General features: G+C 37.9%; 1 protein-coding gene across 1 annotated transcript; it reads left to right on the top strand.

The window, feature by feature from the left end:
- The first annotated feature begins 345 nt into the window (after positions 1-345).
- LOC121415099 (endonuclease 8-like 1) lies at positions 346-10,264 on the top strand. Its single transcript, XM_041608194.1, has 6 exons — positions 346-909; positions 2,596-2,715; positions 4,468-4,625; positions 6,263-6,418; positions 8,038-8,117; positions 9,457-10,264. The coding sequence occupies exons 1-6, from the start codon at positions 365-367 to the stop codon at positions 9,850-9,852; spliced, it is 1,455 nt and encodes a 484-aa protein (XP_041464128.1). The 5' UTR covers positions 346-364; the 3' UTR covers positions 9,853-10,264.
- Positions 10,265-14,420: the final 4,156 nt, after the last annotated feature.

The raw sequence follows: 14,420 nt of genomic DNA on the forward strand, positions 1-14,420 counted from the left end.
ACTTATGGAAAGCGCCTAGCGGGGGATACTGTCGATATTTTATATCAAAATTCTGACTAGTCACCCTCAAAATGCATATTTTCTTTTACATAAAACTATAATGATTGAAATAAATTTCGATTTTTTTTCAGGAAAATTTTTATGAAAACATTCTGCTACATACATTTTGTAACTCCTCATTATTTGGTTCTTGTTTTTTAATCTTTAAATCTACAAAAGCACTTGTGGCTTTCCATAAACAAGCATTACGCAAGATAAACAATTGCACGAGGTTATGTTGAGTTCAATCCCACTGCTCCCGACTTGAGCTTCTCTAAGGTTGTCTTAAAATTCTGTATAGTGGCCATCAATCGAAAAATCCATCATGCCAGAAGGTCCTGAGCTTCATTTGGCCAGTAGATTCGTAAATCAATCCTGCATTGGGCGCATTTTCAGTGGGAAAATTGAAAAGAACCCGGTGCACAAGTGCAGCGACGTTGAATTCGACGCGACAGAGTACACCATCGCCGCGGCCTCCCGGGGGAAGGAGATGCAGCTTACGCTGACAAAGCTCGATCGTGTTGACATTGGAAAATCGGAAAGTAGCGATGGCGGTGGCGACAAGAAAAAGAAAACGTCAAGAGGAAGGAAGAAGATCACTACCCAGGATCAGGACGAGACAGATGACAAGAAGAAATTAAAGATTCCTGAGACACTAAAAATCCTATTTCGATTTGGGATGTCTGGAAACTTCCAATTCACCACAATGGACGACATCCACAAGCACGCCCATTTGAAATTCTACACCAATGATAAACCTCCAATGGTCTTGAGTTATGTTGATATTCGCAGATTTGGACGTTGGGAGGTTGGTGCAGATTGGTCCAAAAACCGTGGTCCTGATCCCATGTTCGAGTATCAGGCATTCAGGTGAGGCATTAGGTGTTTATCAAGTCCACCTCAGAAAAAAAATCAGACAAGCACAATGCTGAAAATTTCATCAAAACTGGATGTACATGTATGTAGAAAGTTATCATGACATTTCAAAGTTTCGGCTTATTTTTAACAAAATAGTTAACAAAATAGTTGCATCCAAATGAGAGAGTCGATGATGTCACTCACTATTTCGTTTTTTATTGTTTGAATTATACAATATTTCAATCTTTACGAATTTGATGATTAGGACCTCTTTGAAGCACAGAATGTTAAAATAATGGAATTCTACATGTTCAGGGAGGAATGAAACTTCATTTCACATTTAGAACAATGATGAGAAAATCAAAATATTTCAGATAGTAAAATACAAAAGAAATAGTGAGTGATGTTATCAGTTCCTTCATAAATTTTGAATACTGACCAAGATGTGCAAACTGTTTTGTGATATGAAGTGAAACTTTAAAATGCCTTAACTTTCTTATTTTATGTCTGATTTTGATGAAACTTTCAGTGTTATGCTTGTTGAATTTTTCTCTTTTTATTCAAAACAAGTTCTTGTTGGGGTGGACTTGTCCTTTAAGCCAGAATTTTGTTTGGGGAGGCAGAATGATATTTTCTGTAAAGATGATTTATCTTGGTTTGACGACTCAGAATTTACCTTGTTATTTTGTATGGCTTCAAATTGAATTGTAAAATTTTGTTTTTATTCATGGTATCAAAACTGTAATTTTCAAAGTTTAAATCTATGGTCAGGAAAAAGAAATATTCAATAGGACTTCTTTGAGAAATGGAAATTAGCCAGTATCATCATCGTTTATTAATATTATGTCCTGGAAATTACAAATGATAAATAGTGTAAATTATCTAAAATTGTCAATATCATTGTTTTATATGGAAGAATTCCATAAAATTGTGTTCATTTCATTTTGTTGATTTTTAATGTTTGAATTTTAGTCTGCTATAATCTTATCAATCAACCAATTTTGGATTTGAAAGTAATCATTTTCTTTACAGTTTTGTTATACAAGTAATCTAAACTGCAGTGTAGTTGTGCATGTGCAAATTATGAATTAGATGTTCTTTTAAAGGGGAAGTTCACCCTGAAGAAAACTTTGTTGTAAAAATAGCAGAAAAAATAGTAAAAAATATCGGTGAAGGTTTGAGGAAAGTCCGTTAAAGAGTAAGAAAGTTATTAGAGTTCAAAGTTTTGGATTTGTGACGTCATAAACGAGCAGCTGTCCCATGTGTTATGTAATATAAAATGCATGAATTTCAAATTTTGTATGGTTCCTGATGACTTAATTTTGTTTTCTTTTCATGATCGGGTGTGAAATAATTTGCCTACTGTATACAAAAGGTACAGTGAAAACCATTTTCAATTTTCTGAGAAAATGACATTTCATTGATTTTTTACCATTTGCTTTGTAGGAATGCTGCTCGCATATGACGTCACAAATCAAATAATTGAAATTCTAATAACTTTTTAATTATTTGATGATTTTTTCTCAAACCTTCGTCAATATTTTTTATTATTTTTTCTGCTATTTTTACAATAAACTTTTTGTCAGGGTGAACTTCCCCTTTAAGCTCTGTGTAGCCCTGCTGTCCTGCTGTGTACTACATGTATGTACATGTATGTCTAAGAATTTCAATGTCTCCAATCTGTAATTAATACCCTAGGTCTAAAGTGGTGGAGAACATCAACAATGCAGCTTTTGATCAGCCAATCTGTGAGACTTTGCTGAATCAGAAATTCTTCAATGGAATCGGCAACTATCTGCGAGCAGAAATTCTCTACAGGTTTGATTGTGAATCTTTTCAATAAAACTATGGTTTTGATTTTGGATTTATTCATGTTTTATTGCAACTTTTACAAAATTTCTTTTTATTTTCAAATTTTGTGAATTATTAATTCACACATACAAATGAAAAAAATAATTAATTCAATTAATTATTATTTTTCCCAGGGGGGGGGGGGGGCTGTCAGTTGTCCCTGGCCCTGCTTCCCCTATCCTCTTACATCTGGCAAGGTTGGCAGTTCAACATCCTCTGTGAATGTATATTTAACGATGCTCATGGCTGAAACTTGATGCCAATATTAACAGCATGGTAGCATGTGAATGAGGACACATGAGGAAATGGTAGATGTTCATTCCTAAAGGGATGGTCCAGACTGGGGATATTTATATCTCAATGAATAAAGTAAAATTCACAAAGCAAAATGCTGAAAATTTTATGAAAATCGGATAACAAATAACTGAAGTTATTGAATTTTCAAGATTTGCATTATTCCGGTGAAACAGTTCTAGGCACATGTCTTTATGAATATTCATGAGGTGGGCTGATGATGTCATATCCCCACTTGTTCTTTCATATCTTATATGGAATCAGGTTTATTCAACATTTTTCTACCAAGAACTAAAACAATTGGACTTACAACTGATTAAGTGCATTAGTTATTTATTATTGCTTCAACTTATTTCATCATAATGGAGACACATCATTTACACATGTATGTAAAAATGAAACATTTATGATTTCATGTGATAACATAAGAAAAAGGAAAGTGGGCATGTCACATCATCAGCCCACCTAATGAATATTTATGATGATGTGCATTTAACTGTTTTCGCAAAATATTGATAAACTTTAAAATTAAATAACTTCGTTATTTGTTATCCGATTTTGATGAAATTTTCAGCATTTTGCTCTGTGAATTTTACTCTATTTATTTAGATATAAACATTTTCAGCCTGGGCCATTCCTTAAAAAACAGCTTAGAAAATGTATCTAAAAGCTGGTTTTCTAAGTCTAGTCTAGTATGCTAAAAGAACACACACAGACTATCTAAAGTTACAAGTAAACTTTCGACCTTACGTATGTGTCCTTATACTTATAGGCATTATTCTTGGTTAAATTTCAGGCTCAATGAATGCTGTCTTAAGATAACCAAAAATAATTTGATACTTATTACGAATAATAATTAAGTAATTGAGTCATAAAAATACATAAATAGCATTGCCTAATTGGGATGTAGATATTCCATTGTTTCAAGTTTTCAAAGAATACAATCTACACTTGTATCTTTTGTCATATTGATGTCACCCTGATCCTTAAAAGTGGCCAATATATATATATATAGTAAAGAAATGGATGAAGAGAACAATGGTAGGCGTAGCTTAAATCAAGGTTCCCCAGAGCTATCTACCCTTTGGAAAAATTGGTGATGCCGAAAAAATGTCCCTGCCGGGTAGATAGCTCTGGGGAACCTTGATTTAAGCTACGCCTACCATTGTTCTCTTCATCCATTTCTTTACAATATTTAAATAAAAAAGAGTTGCCAAAAGCTGTTGTACATGTATAACTTTACACATTTATATATATAATTTAAACATAACTAGCTGATATTGAATTCTGTAACCAAGAAAGTTATCATTTGAGCTAGCTTGTATTCTGTTATTGTCTAAAAGAATGGCAAAGGATAACCATCATTGCATGATCTGTATAGAAATTAGAATGAATATAGGAAATCTTTGTTTCCTCATGTATCAGGTTGCGTATCCCTCCGTTTGAGAAAGCAAGAACCGTCCTGGAAGGACTGAGTGTTGAACCACCTGATGTGAAACCAATGAAAGGAGGAGCAAAGAAAGGAGCGCAACCAGATTTACTCCATCTGTGTCACACAGTGCCTCTTGAGGTTATTGCTATAGGTGAGCCCTTCTTAAACATCCCGAATAGTCATGTCCGTCTTCTCTGCAATGGATTCCTAAAACAATTTTTTGTATTTATAATGCAGGTCTACTCTTTATGATTTTTTTTTCAAAACCTTAGGAAAACTTTCTCAAGAACACAAGGGTTTATGGTAATAATAATTATACTTGCTTATATAGCGCTTAACACTTTTTCAGAAGTTTCTAAGCGCTCTACAGTATATGCAGCATAATTACCCTGGCTTTAGCAGTGCAGCTGTTACGCGCGCTGCGTTTCAAGGAATAAATTCCTGCCAGGTACCCATTTACCTCACCTGGGTTGAGTGCAGCACATTGTGGATCAATTTCTTGCTGAAGGAAATTACGCCATGGTTGGGATTCGAACCCACGACCCTCTGTTTCAGAGTCCGGAGACTAATCCACTGGGCCACAACGCTCCACAAGAGGAATTGTCCTCCAAGAATCAAAGCTTTCCTCCAAACAGCTAAAATTCTTCATAGGAGATGATCGCTGGAGGAGTTGTCGGGAAGGCATGTTTGATGAGATGTCCTGGTACATCTTTATGTATGGACTACTCAGTTTTGTCCATTGTTATTGTGATGAGACATCATTCCTTAGAAATGACTCAAAATGATTAGTTTTTTGATAACATACTTTTGAATATATACAATGCTTGAAAATGCAGGAATGCAGAGAGGATAAGAAAACACCTTCCTGCTAATAATCTCTTCCATCTTTTTAGAGGCATACTGTCATGAGCAGAATTCCTTGTGACTGCAAATGCTTTAAAATTCTTGTTTGATATACATGTATTTTTCCATCTTATTTTAAAAAACAGGGTAATCCTTTCAGAGCAAAGAGGCCTGCTTTTCAAAAGAGCCCTGTTACATGAATATTTCATACAAATGAGAACTTATAAAGTACAAAACCATACAGATAGAACTACACGAAATTAAACAACACATGTAATTCAACTAAACTAAACTAAACTAAAAACCTGCATGTAACTAAAATCATAACAAAACAAGGCATGAAAAAGGAAAAGGAAACTGGTAACCCGCATGACATAAATAGTTTGGCTTCTATTATTGTAATAAAAATGAACCAGGAATTTTCTGCCTTATTTTAACAATGATGACAGGTTGATTGTGCGTATTAGGGTCTAAAAAGAATTGAGTGTAAATGCTGTACAAATATAGGTTGGTACTTTGTTGTAGATACTGGGGGCTACGAATGAAAATGACCTATTTTTAAATTCAGTACAGGGTTCTGGTATGAACAGTGGATTTAATGTAGAATGGCGGGTTACATAATAGAAGGGACATTTTGTAGCAAGACCATTCAAGTAATAGGGTGCTAAGTCATTAAGTATTTTAAAGACAGAAATACAGTACTGATAGTTAATTCTTCTGTCAACACTTTGCCATCCGAGACTGGTAAGTAGAGTTTCTTTGGTGGTTGTGTTGTCTGCATTAAGAACTAGTCTTGCATATCTGTTCTGGGTGCATTGCAGTTGTATCAAGTCCGTGTTGTTACATTTTCTCCAAACCACCAAACATAGGATAATGAATAGAAAACTTTTCCAATATTTTCTTTTTTTAAAAATCTTCGTTCAAATCGCTATCTCATTCTTGAAGGCGCTGGTGGATACACTGCCGATGGTAAAGCATCCGACTACTCTGATTTCATGAAATGGCTTCAGTGTTACTATCAGGACGGGATGAAGAACATGGTAGATCATAATGCTAGGACCATCTGGTTTTCAGGACCACCAGGACCAATGACACCTAAAGGTAACTATTTAATTCTCATTTTTCAGATGGTAAGACTCCTTGTCTAATTTCGCTCAGTTTTTTGTCTCACCTGCGAAGCAAAGTGAGACTATAGGCGCCGCTTTTCCGACGGCGGCGGCGTCAACATCAAATCTTAACCTGAGGTTAAGTTTTTGAAATGATGTCATAACTTAGAAAGTATATGGACCTAGTTAATAAAACTTGGCCATAAGGTTAATCAAGTATTACTGAACATCCTATTAGAGTTTCATGTCACATGACCAAGGTCAAAGGTCATTTAGGGTCAATGAACTTAGACCATGTTGGAGGAATCAGCATCGAAATCTTAACCTGAGGTTAAGTTTTTGAAATGTCATCATAACTTAAAAAATATATGGACCTAGTTCATGAAACTTGGACATAAGGTTAATCAAGTATCACTGAACATCCTGCATGAGTTTCACGTCACATGACCAAGGTCAAAGGTCATTTAGGGTCAATGAACTTTGGCCGAATTGGGGATATCTGTTGAATTCCCATCATAACTTTGAAAGTTTATGGATCTGATTCATGAAACTTGGACATAATAGTAATCAAGCATCACTGAAAATTTTGTGCAAGTTTCAGGTCTCATGATTAAGGTCAAAGGTCATTTAGGGTCAATGAACTTTGGCCGAATCGGGGTATCTGTTGAATTACCATCATAACTTTGAAAGTTTATTGGTCTAGTTCATTAAACTTGGACATTAGAGTAATCAAGTATCACTGAACATCCTGTGCGCGTTTCAGGTCACATGACCAAGGTCAAAGGTCAATGAACTTTGGCCGAATTGGGTGTATCTGTTGAATTACCATCATAACTTTGAAAGTTTATGGATCTGATTCATGAAACTTGTACATAAGAGTAATCAAGTATCACTGAACATCCTGTTCGAGCTTCAGGTCACATGATCAAGGTCAAAGGTCATGTAAGGTCAATGAACTTTGGCCATGTTGGGTTTTTTGTTGAATAACCATCATATCTCTGTAAGTTTATTGGTCTAGTTCATAAAAAGTGGACATAAGAGTAACCATGTATCATTGAACATCTTGTGCGAGTTAGAGTAGTATTCAAAGTCAGCACTGCTGCTATATTGAACCGCGTGATGCAGGTGAGACGGCCAGAGGCATTCCACTTGTCTCCATTTTGAATTCTTGTTTTCTCCTTCTACACAAGGCATTTTAATACCAAGGTTATTGCTGCTTTGTGATATGAACATGATCCAGTACAATTTGTTTACCTCAAAAATACTGGTATTTGTACAAAATCAATATTTTAAAGATGAAACTGTGTATGGACACAGTGAAATTTATGAGTATTTCATGATCTGTGATATTTCAATGGTTTGTGTCATGAATATATATAAAATTGTATATGTTCAATGTATTTCTTGTTTGTCATATTTTGAGGAGCCCTCAATATACAAGCTTTGCTTTTTAGTGGGATCCTTCATTTTCACAAATTATAAATCACAAATCATTTACACATGATTATTTTGTATGCAAATTTCTTATAACATGTCTTTTTCAAGTAGATTTAATGACCTTGGTATATTTTAGCACTGACCGGTTGTCGTCTATGTCTCTTTTACCATTTGTAGATGAAAAATCTCGCAACATCAGAAGTCCAAAGAAACGTCCAAAGGCTACTGACACTGACGATGTACAAACTACAGTGAAGGTAGGCACCTGAACTAACAGCCTCGTTGTGTCCACGTTTTTGCTTTATGTGTGGTTTTACTGCAGTTTACCTAATCCCCAAATTGTTCTATACAGATATTGAATAATTTGAAGAGAAACATTTGCTCAGCCGGACGGTCACCAAAAGGCTTTTGTTAAAGGGATGGACCAGGCTGAAAGTATTTATAGCTTATTATATAGATTAGAATTCACTGAGCAAAATGTCAAAATTTCATCAAAACCGGATAACAACGAAAACAAAGTTCTTGAATTTTAAAGTTTCTTTGTGAAAACAGTCATCATGAATATTCATTAGGTGGGCTGATGATGTCATATCTCCACTTGTTCTTTTGTATTTCATTATGTGAAATTCGGTTTATTCAAACTTTTTCTCCAAGAACGAGAAAAATTGGATTGACGACTGATTTAGTGCACATTAGATATTTATTGCTGCACGTTATTTCATTATAAGGGAGACATATTATTCACACAAGTATGACATAATGAAAAAAATATGATTTTATGTAACATAAGAAAACAGAAAGTGGAGATGTGACATCATCAGCTCACCTAATGAATATTCATGACGACTGTTTTCACAAAATATTGCTAAACTTTAAACTTCAATAACTTTATCATTTGTCATCCGATTTTGATGAAATTTTCAGCATTTTGCTCAGTGAATTCTACTCTGTATATTAAGATATATTTCCAGCCCGGACCATCCCTTTAATGTGTGTTTAAAGAATGTGGGTCAAAATTATTTTGCGGTGAAGATGATATAAATGCACAAATCATCAGTCAACCAAATTGGCCAATCGATGATAGCACCAACTACCTTTTGGAAGAAACTGACAAAGTGGATGGATATGAAACTGATAAGTTGAAAGGGCATACAATCAATGAGCAAAATATAGGACCTGCCATACTCTATATATTGGTTTGCATCTTGAATCGTTGAAATATAAATTTTAAGTTGTTGAGCAAAGTTGAAAATATAAACAATGCATGTTCTTAATATTTCTTTCGCCTGAGCAAAGTTTGGCCGAGACCTAGTTATGACTTTTTCTGTTAGTCTGTTACAAAAGTTTAAAAGGTTTTTTTAATGAGCTGTCATGGTGCATAAATTGTTCCAACATTTTGTTACAAATGATCTTTGGGGTATTAGTACATGTGTGTTCATGAGGATGATGGGTTCGAAGGTCATCTGGGGTCAAAAGACCATATTGCATATAGATAATGAAATCAGCGAGACTCATGGTTTTGAAATTTGAACGACCTTGTTATGGATAAATTATGTATTAGCAACACAATTTTTCTTTTCCCCCTTCTTATTTCAGTCAAAAAGGAAAGAAGGGTCTGACATTGATGCCCCCCAAAAGAGCAGTAAAAGACCACCAAAGCGCAAATCGACCACTACCTCTGCAACAGAAGCAGTACCCAAAGCCCCACGACCATCACAGAAGAGGAGAAATTCAAGTAAAGAGGCAAGCGGTGAGAAAAGTGAGGAGAGTCGGAAAGGAAAAAGTAAGAATGGGAAGGGAACTTCAAAAAGTGTGCAATCCGGAAAAGATTTGAAGAAGAAAGCTGCCAGTGTGAAGGGCCGCAAGAAAGGTAAAATAAACGCACTAGCTAAAGAAGATGAAAAGGCAGAGATTGTCAAACAGAATGGAGTTACGAGCAAGAGAGGAAAAGGGCTGCAGAGAACAAGTAGGAGGTCAGCAAAACAGAAATGATTTATTCTGCATAAAGGATATGTTCATCAGTACTGAGTCAAATTCAATGGAGATATTGGATGTCATTTACGAAATCATGATCATCAGGCAACGATGGCAGTTATTTCCAAAAGTCCAAAAGGGTATTAGTGGATATCAATAGAGGGCATATTGAAGGTCTATAGATGCTATCTTCCTCATGTCCATTATTTTTGTATTAGCCAAGTCAAGGATCACATTCCAATTGAAAGTTGGGAGCAACTGTGGTCCCTGGTGATGAAGTTTGAATAGAAATTTCTTAAAGGCAATCTTTTTTTTGTGTTCGTCACGACTACCTGACAATCATTGAATCCCGAGGTAGATCCAGGATTTTCCAGGGGGGGCACATTTTCCTGATGAATATTTGACAAAAAAAAAAAAATGTCCTCACTTCCAAAAAGAGGGGGGGGGGCACACATGGGTAAAAAAAAATGCATATTTACAATAACAGTTTTGATTATGACTCTCAAAGGGGGGGGGGGGGATGGGCCGGATGTCCCCCCTGGATCCGCCACTGTTCTAATATTTTAACCTTCCACTTATCCATTATTTCTTGACCAAGCCACATGTATTCTATTTTACAAACGTGCATGGAAACGTAAGGTCAGAGCTACATATATATATATATGTATGTATGGTCTCAAGGTGACGGTCATGAATAAACATTTACTTTCAATGGAATGTTATCACCAAACATAGAAATCTATCAAAGACAGTGTTATCATTAATCAGTATAATGCTCATTCCTCAAATTACATTTACATAAATGAGGATGTAATGATGATCACCTGAATATGTGCATGATACTTTCACCTTGACACAAACTCATTTTTTTTTATTTATGTTGATATTCTCATTTTACCCAATTTGTGTATCAAGTCTGCCAGACAATCATTCCCGGGGGGGGGGGGCACTTACATTGAAGAGTGGATACCATGTGCGACCAAAGAAATATGTAAAAAGGATGTCTTTTTCAAGATACATGTAGGGCACGTTGCATACATAGCGTGATGAGGGTGTCAAAAACACTGAAATAATGAAAAAGGGGTATCTATTTTGCTAGGAAAGCTACGTGTTTAGGGTCAAATTTGCAGGGATGATAAAGCAAAATTAAAATGTTTTATAAAGGATGTCCTTTTTGCCCCAACACTACGTGTTTAGAGTCCAATTTGCGCGAGGTGTGGAAGGTGCAGCCGTACTAAACCAAAATGGTGTGTAAAGGTGAAACCGACGTGACATAACAAAATATATCTTTACTTGTTTAGGGGTTCATTTCAGGGAATACTTGCCAGGAGTATCGTTTTGTTTCCAGTACCTCTTAAGGGTAGGGTTTCACATGCCAATTTCTTGTTAAGGGGTGCATTTTCAGAATTAATGTATTAAGTAAGTATGATTGAGGCACTTACTGGATAAATGCCCCTGAGCTCCAAGGTGTATAATATCCCTCGGTAGTACGTGGTGTCCAGCGTAAATCCACTGGTACTCTATGTTGCGGCTGAACACGTACTTGACTTGACCTTCTTTCTCCAGACACAGAACTCTCACTGGTTAACCTTGACACTCGTCGATCGTCGGGGGTAATTTTGGGGGTATTGCGGGCGCATCGTGCGTAATGTTCATTCATGCACGGATGTGAGTGAAGGGCTATTAATCGTCTATATGGCCGGTTAGACCCAGGCGACATTGTTTAACGACCCTTTATGCAACACACCCCCCGGCCCTATAGATTGGCAAATATTTTGAAATTGTGAATTCTAAATTGCCAATCTCTAAATATAAAATCGAATAAAAACAAACCAAATAAAAACAAATGAACATAATCCCCAATTGTAAACAAAAACAAAGTTCAATGCTTTTATATACAATATTTACAAACAATGACTTCCTCCTCAGTTTCCCTGAGATGGATAAAAATTAGGTGGAAATACCTGTAAATTACTCATGATTTCCCCTGTTATGATCAATCGGACTAATTATCAATATCCAATTGTCCGTTTGTTTACTTATGGCATTTCTTTAGCCTGTCATGATTAACAACGGACGTGGAATTCCTATATGAGTTGCAATAGAGGTAGGGAGGGAGTTTTGTAAGCCTGGTCGGTATAGGCCCTTCCAGGGAGGAGACAGTTTCTTTGTCTTCCCCTTTTTGAGTGGCCGTGTCGAGTAAGTAAACTCGATCCCTCTTTTGGAATTCACGACAATAAACTCTGACATCTATTCTCTTTTTAAGCGCTCCTGGGTTGTCCGGAGCTTAGTCCTTGCAGTTTCATGGGCTTGGATAAGAGTCTGTTTGAGCTGAAAAACAAACTCCTCCGTTGAGCCTGATTCTGCTGCGGACGGAAGATCAGATCCGATGGCTAGCTCGTCTTTCGGCCAAGCATGAACATGTTTGGGGTGGATGTGATAGGCCTTGCTATTTGAAAGACTTACTTTTCCAATTGACTTTCCAATGGAGCACCTTATAGCCTGCATGAGATTTTGGTCAAACCGCCCAGCTTGTCGGTTAGCAGATGGCCGATAAGGTGTGATAAGGTTGCGCCTCATTCTTTGTTTGATTGGCGCTACGTTTCCCGTGTTAATGTAATGTTCTATTTCGGTAAATTTCCCGAGGTCAAATTTATCTCTGGCAAAGAATTCTAACAGTAATTCCTTGAGAGTTCGATGGACTGTTCCCAAAGACCCTGTAAGTGAGCAGGGATTGGAGTCGGCGAAGATAAACAGACACCCCGCACTTGCTTAATGTCCTAGGTTGGTGGATTTTGTGGATCCAAGTCTGGTTTAATGGCGGTAGCTCCTAAGGCTTCCCCAATTACCATGCCTTATTTCCAACTTAGGTTTCGGCCAGTGGCATTAAATACAAAAAGTTCAATGGCTCCTGCTGTTTCATGAACTGTGATCCGATTTTGGTTCAGCTGGTGGGGGCCATGGAGGTAGCACCCATGGGCAGGTTATACTAGATGAAGGCTGTCCCTTCCTTTCTACCAGGGTAGACTGCAACTGAGTATGTCCTCGGAAGTCTGCACCAGTATTACTCCTCAACTCTTCAGTTACCTTTGCTGAGGAAGCAAGAGTAGGTGAAGTAGAGGTGGGGCACACTACCGACTTATATTCAACAGTTGCGTCAGTCACTTTATGTAAGGCAGGGAATGGGGGCACTCCATCTTTCTGGACTAGTGTACGAACCTGCGAAGAATTCTGACTAGTGCCCTGGGCTATGTGGATCGGGGTCGGGCTAGTTCCTCCGATCCCAACTCGTTTCCCGGTTCGTCACCAACAAATGAAACAGTCTTTAACTGTTCTACTTCTGGACAGTCCCGTTTAAAATGGCCGGATTTGCCACATTTGAAGCAAGGATTGTCTGGGCCAGGTGACCTCAGTTTTCCTCTGGCCGGGGACGCCCTTCCTGGGGACGATCTGGGTTTAGGAAGGTCTCTTCTCATTTGAAGGGTCGTGATGAGCCCTTGCACCATAGAGTGAAGTGTTCCCACCTTTGCTTCGACTGAGTCTAGCTGCCCTTTGACAGAGTTCTGAAACGAATCAAATTTCTGTTCTAGTTGGGAGACTCGAGTTTCGAGGCTAAGATCGGAACAGTGAGAAGTAAGTGAAGATGGGACAGGTATTTCCATCTTCCGCACTTTCTTCTCAAAGGGGTCTACACAGGTAGATAACTGTCTGATGTCCTTCCGAGGTTTGCCTTGCATGGCCTGTCTGGCATGCTGGAACATTCGGGAAACTCGTAAGGCATCATCAAGATTTAGGGGTTGATGATTTAGTGTGTGCTGCCCCGCTTCGCGATCAGTCGATCCCTGACAGAAGCGCAGCACAAGCTGCTTCTGCACGTAACTATCGGGCAGATTGGGGAATGCCTGAGATGCTAAAGCCTGTAGTCGCTCGGCCCACTCTACACATGATTCTTCGGAAGTTTGCCTTGCATAATTAAAATGCACCTGGGCGACTTCCGGGAGTTCCTGTGGAGCAAATCGTTTCTCCAACTTCAGAACTACATCATAGTAGCTTATGGCCGGTTCACGTCTAATCAGTGAGGCGTAGTACTCGCTGGCTTTCCCATCTAATGCCCAACACAGTTGGTTTTGCCTATGTTGTTCATCCCAATTACTATCATTGGCAAATGATGTAAACTTGGCAAAAAATGCGTGCCAGCTCCCTGAACCATTAAAAACAATTGTTCTAGGTAAATATGTCCTGGGAGCGGGCTTGGGAGGCATTCTTGAATTTCCTGAGGAAATGGTGGGGGGAACTATCTCGGGCCGGTTTGAACTATGGCCCTGAAGTTTGGGTGAAGGCCTTGGCTCTGGCTGGTTGAACTTTGGAACTGTAACGGAAGAGACATTCTTCTGTCGGGTAGGTCCAGAACCCAGCTTAAATTGATTGGACCTAGGAGCCGGCTTAGGAGGCTGATTCAGTTCGGGATGAGGCAGTGGTGAGAGCCGGCGAACAGGTGGCGGCGACACCTTTACTGATGCTGAATATCCCCTCTGGTTTCCACCCTGATTGGGATAAAAATCATCATCCCTTAGAGCATGAGTTGG

Source organism: Lytechinus variegatus, chromosome 5, assembly GCF_018143015.1.
Source record: "Lytechinus variegatus isolate NC3 chromosome 5, Lvar_3.0, whole genome shotgun sequence".
NCBI classification, from domain to species: domain Eukaryota; kingdom Metazoa; phylum Echinodermata; class Echinoidea; order Temnopleuroida; family Toxopneustidae; genus Lytechinus; species Lytechinus variegatus.

What these genes read in the sequence shown, in the direction of transcription:
- LOC121415099 (XM_041608194.1), top strand. Translation starts at nt 365, where the DNA reads ATGCCAGAAGGTCCTGAGCTTCATTTGGCCAGTAGATTCGTAAATCAA. An exon ending in AGGACCAATGACACCTAAAG is followed by an intron (nt 6,419 to 8,037) that starts GTAACTATTTAA and finishes TACCATTTGTAG; the next exon opens with ATGAAAAATCTCGCAACATC. An exon ending in ATGTACAAACTACAGTGAAG is followed by an intron (nt 8,118 to 9,456) that starts GTAGGCACCTGA and finishes TTCTTATTTCAG; the next exon opens with TCAAAAAGGAAAGAAGGGTC.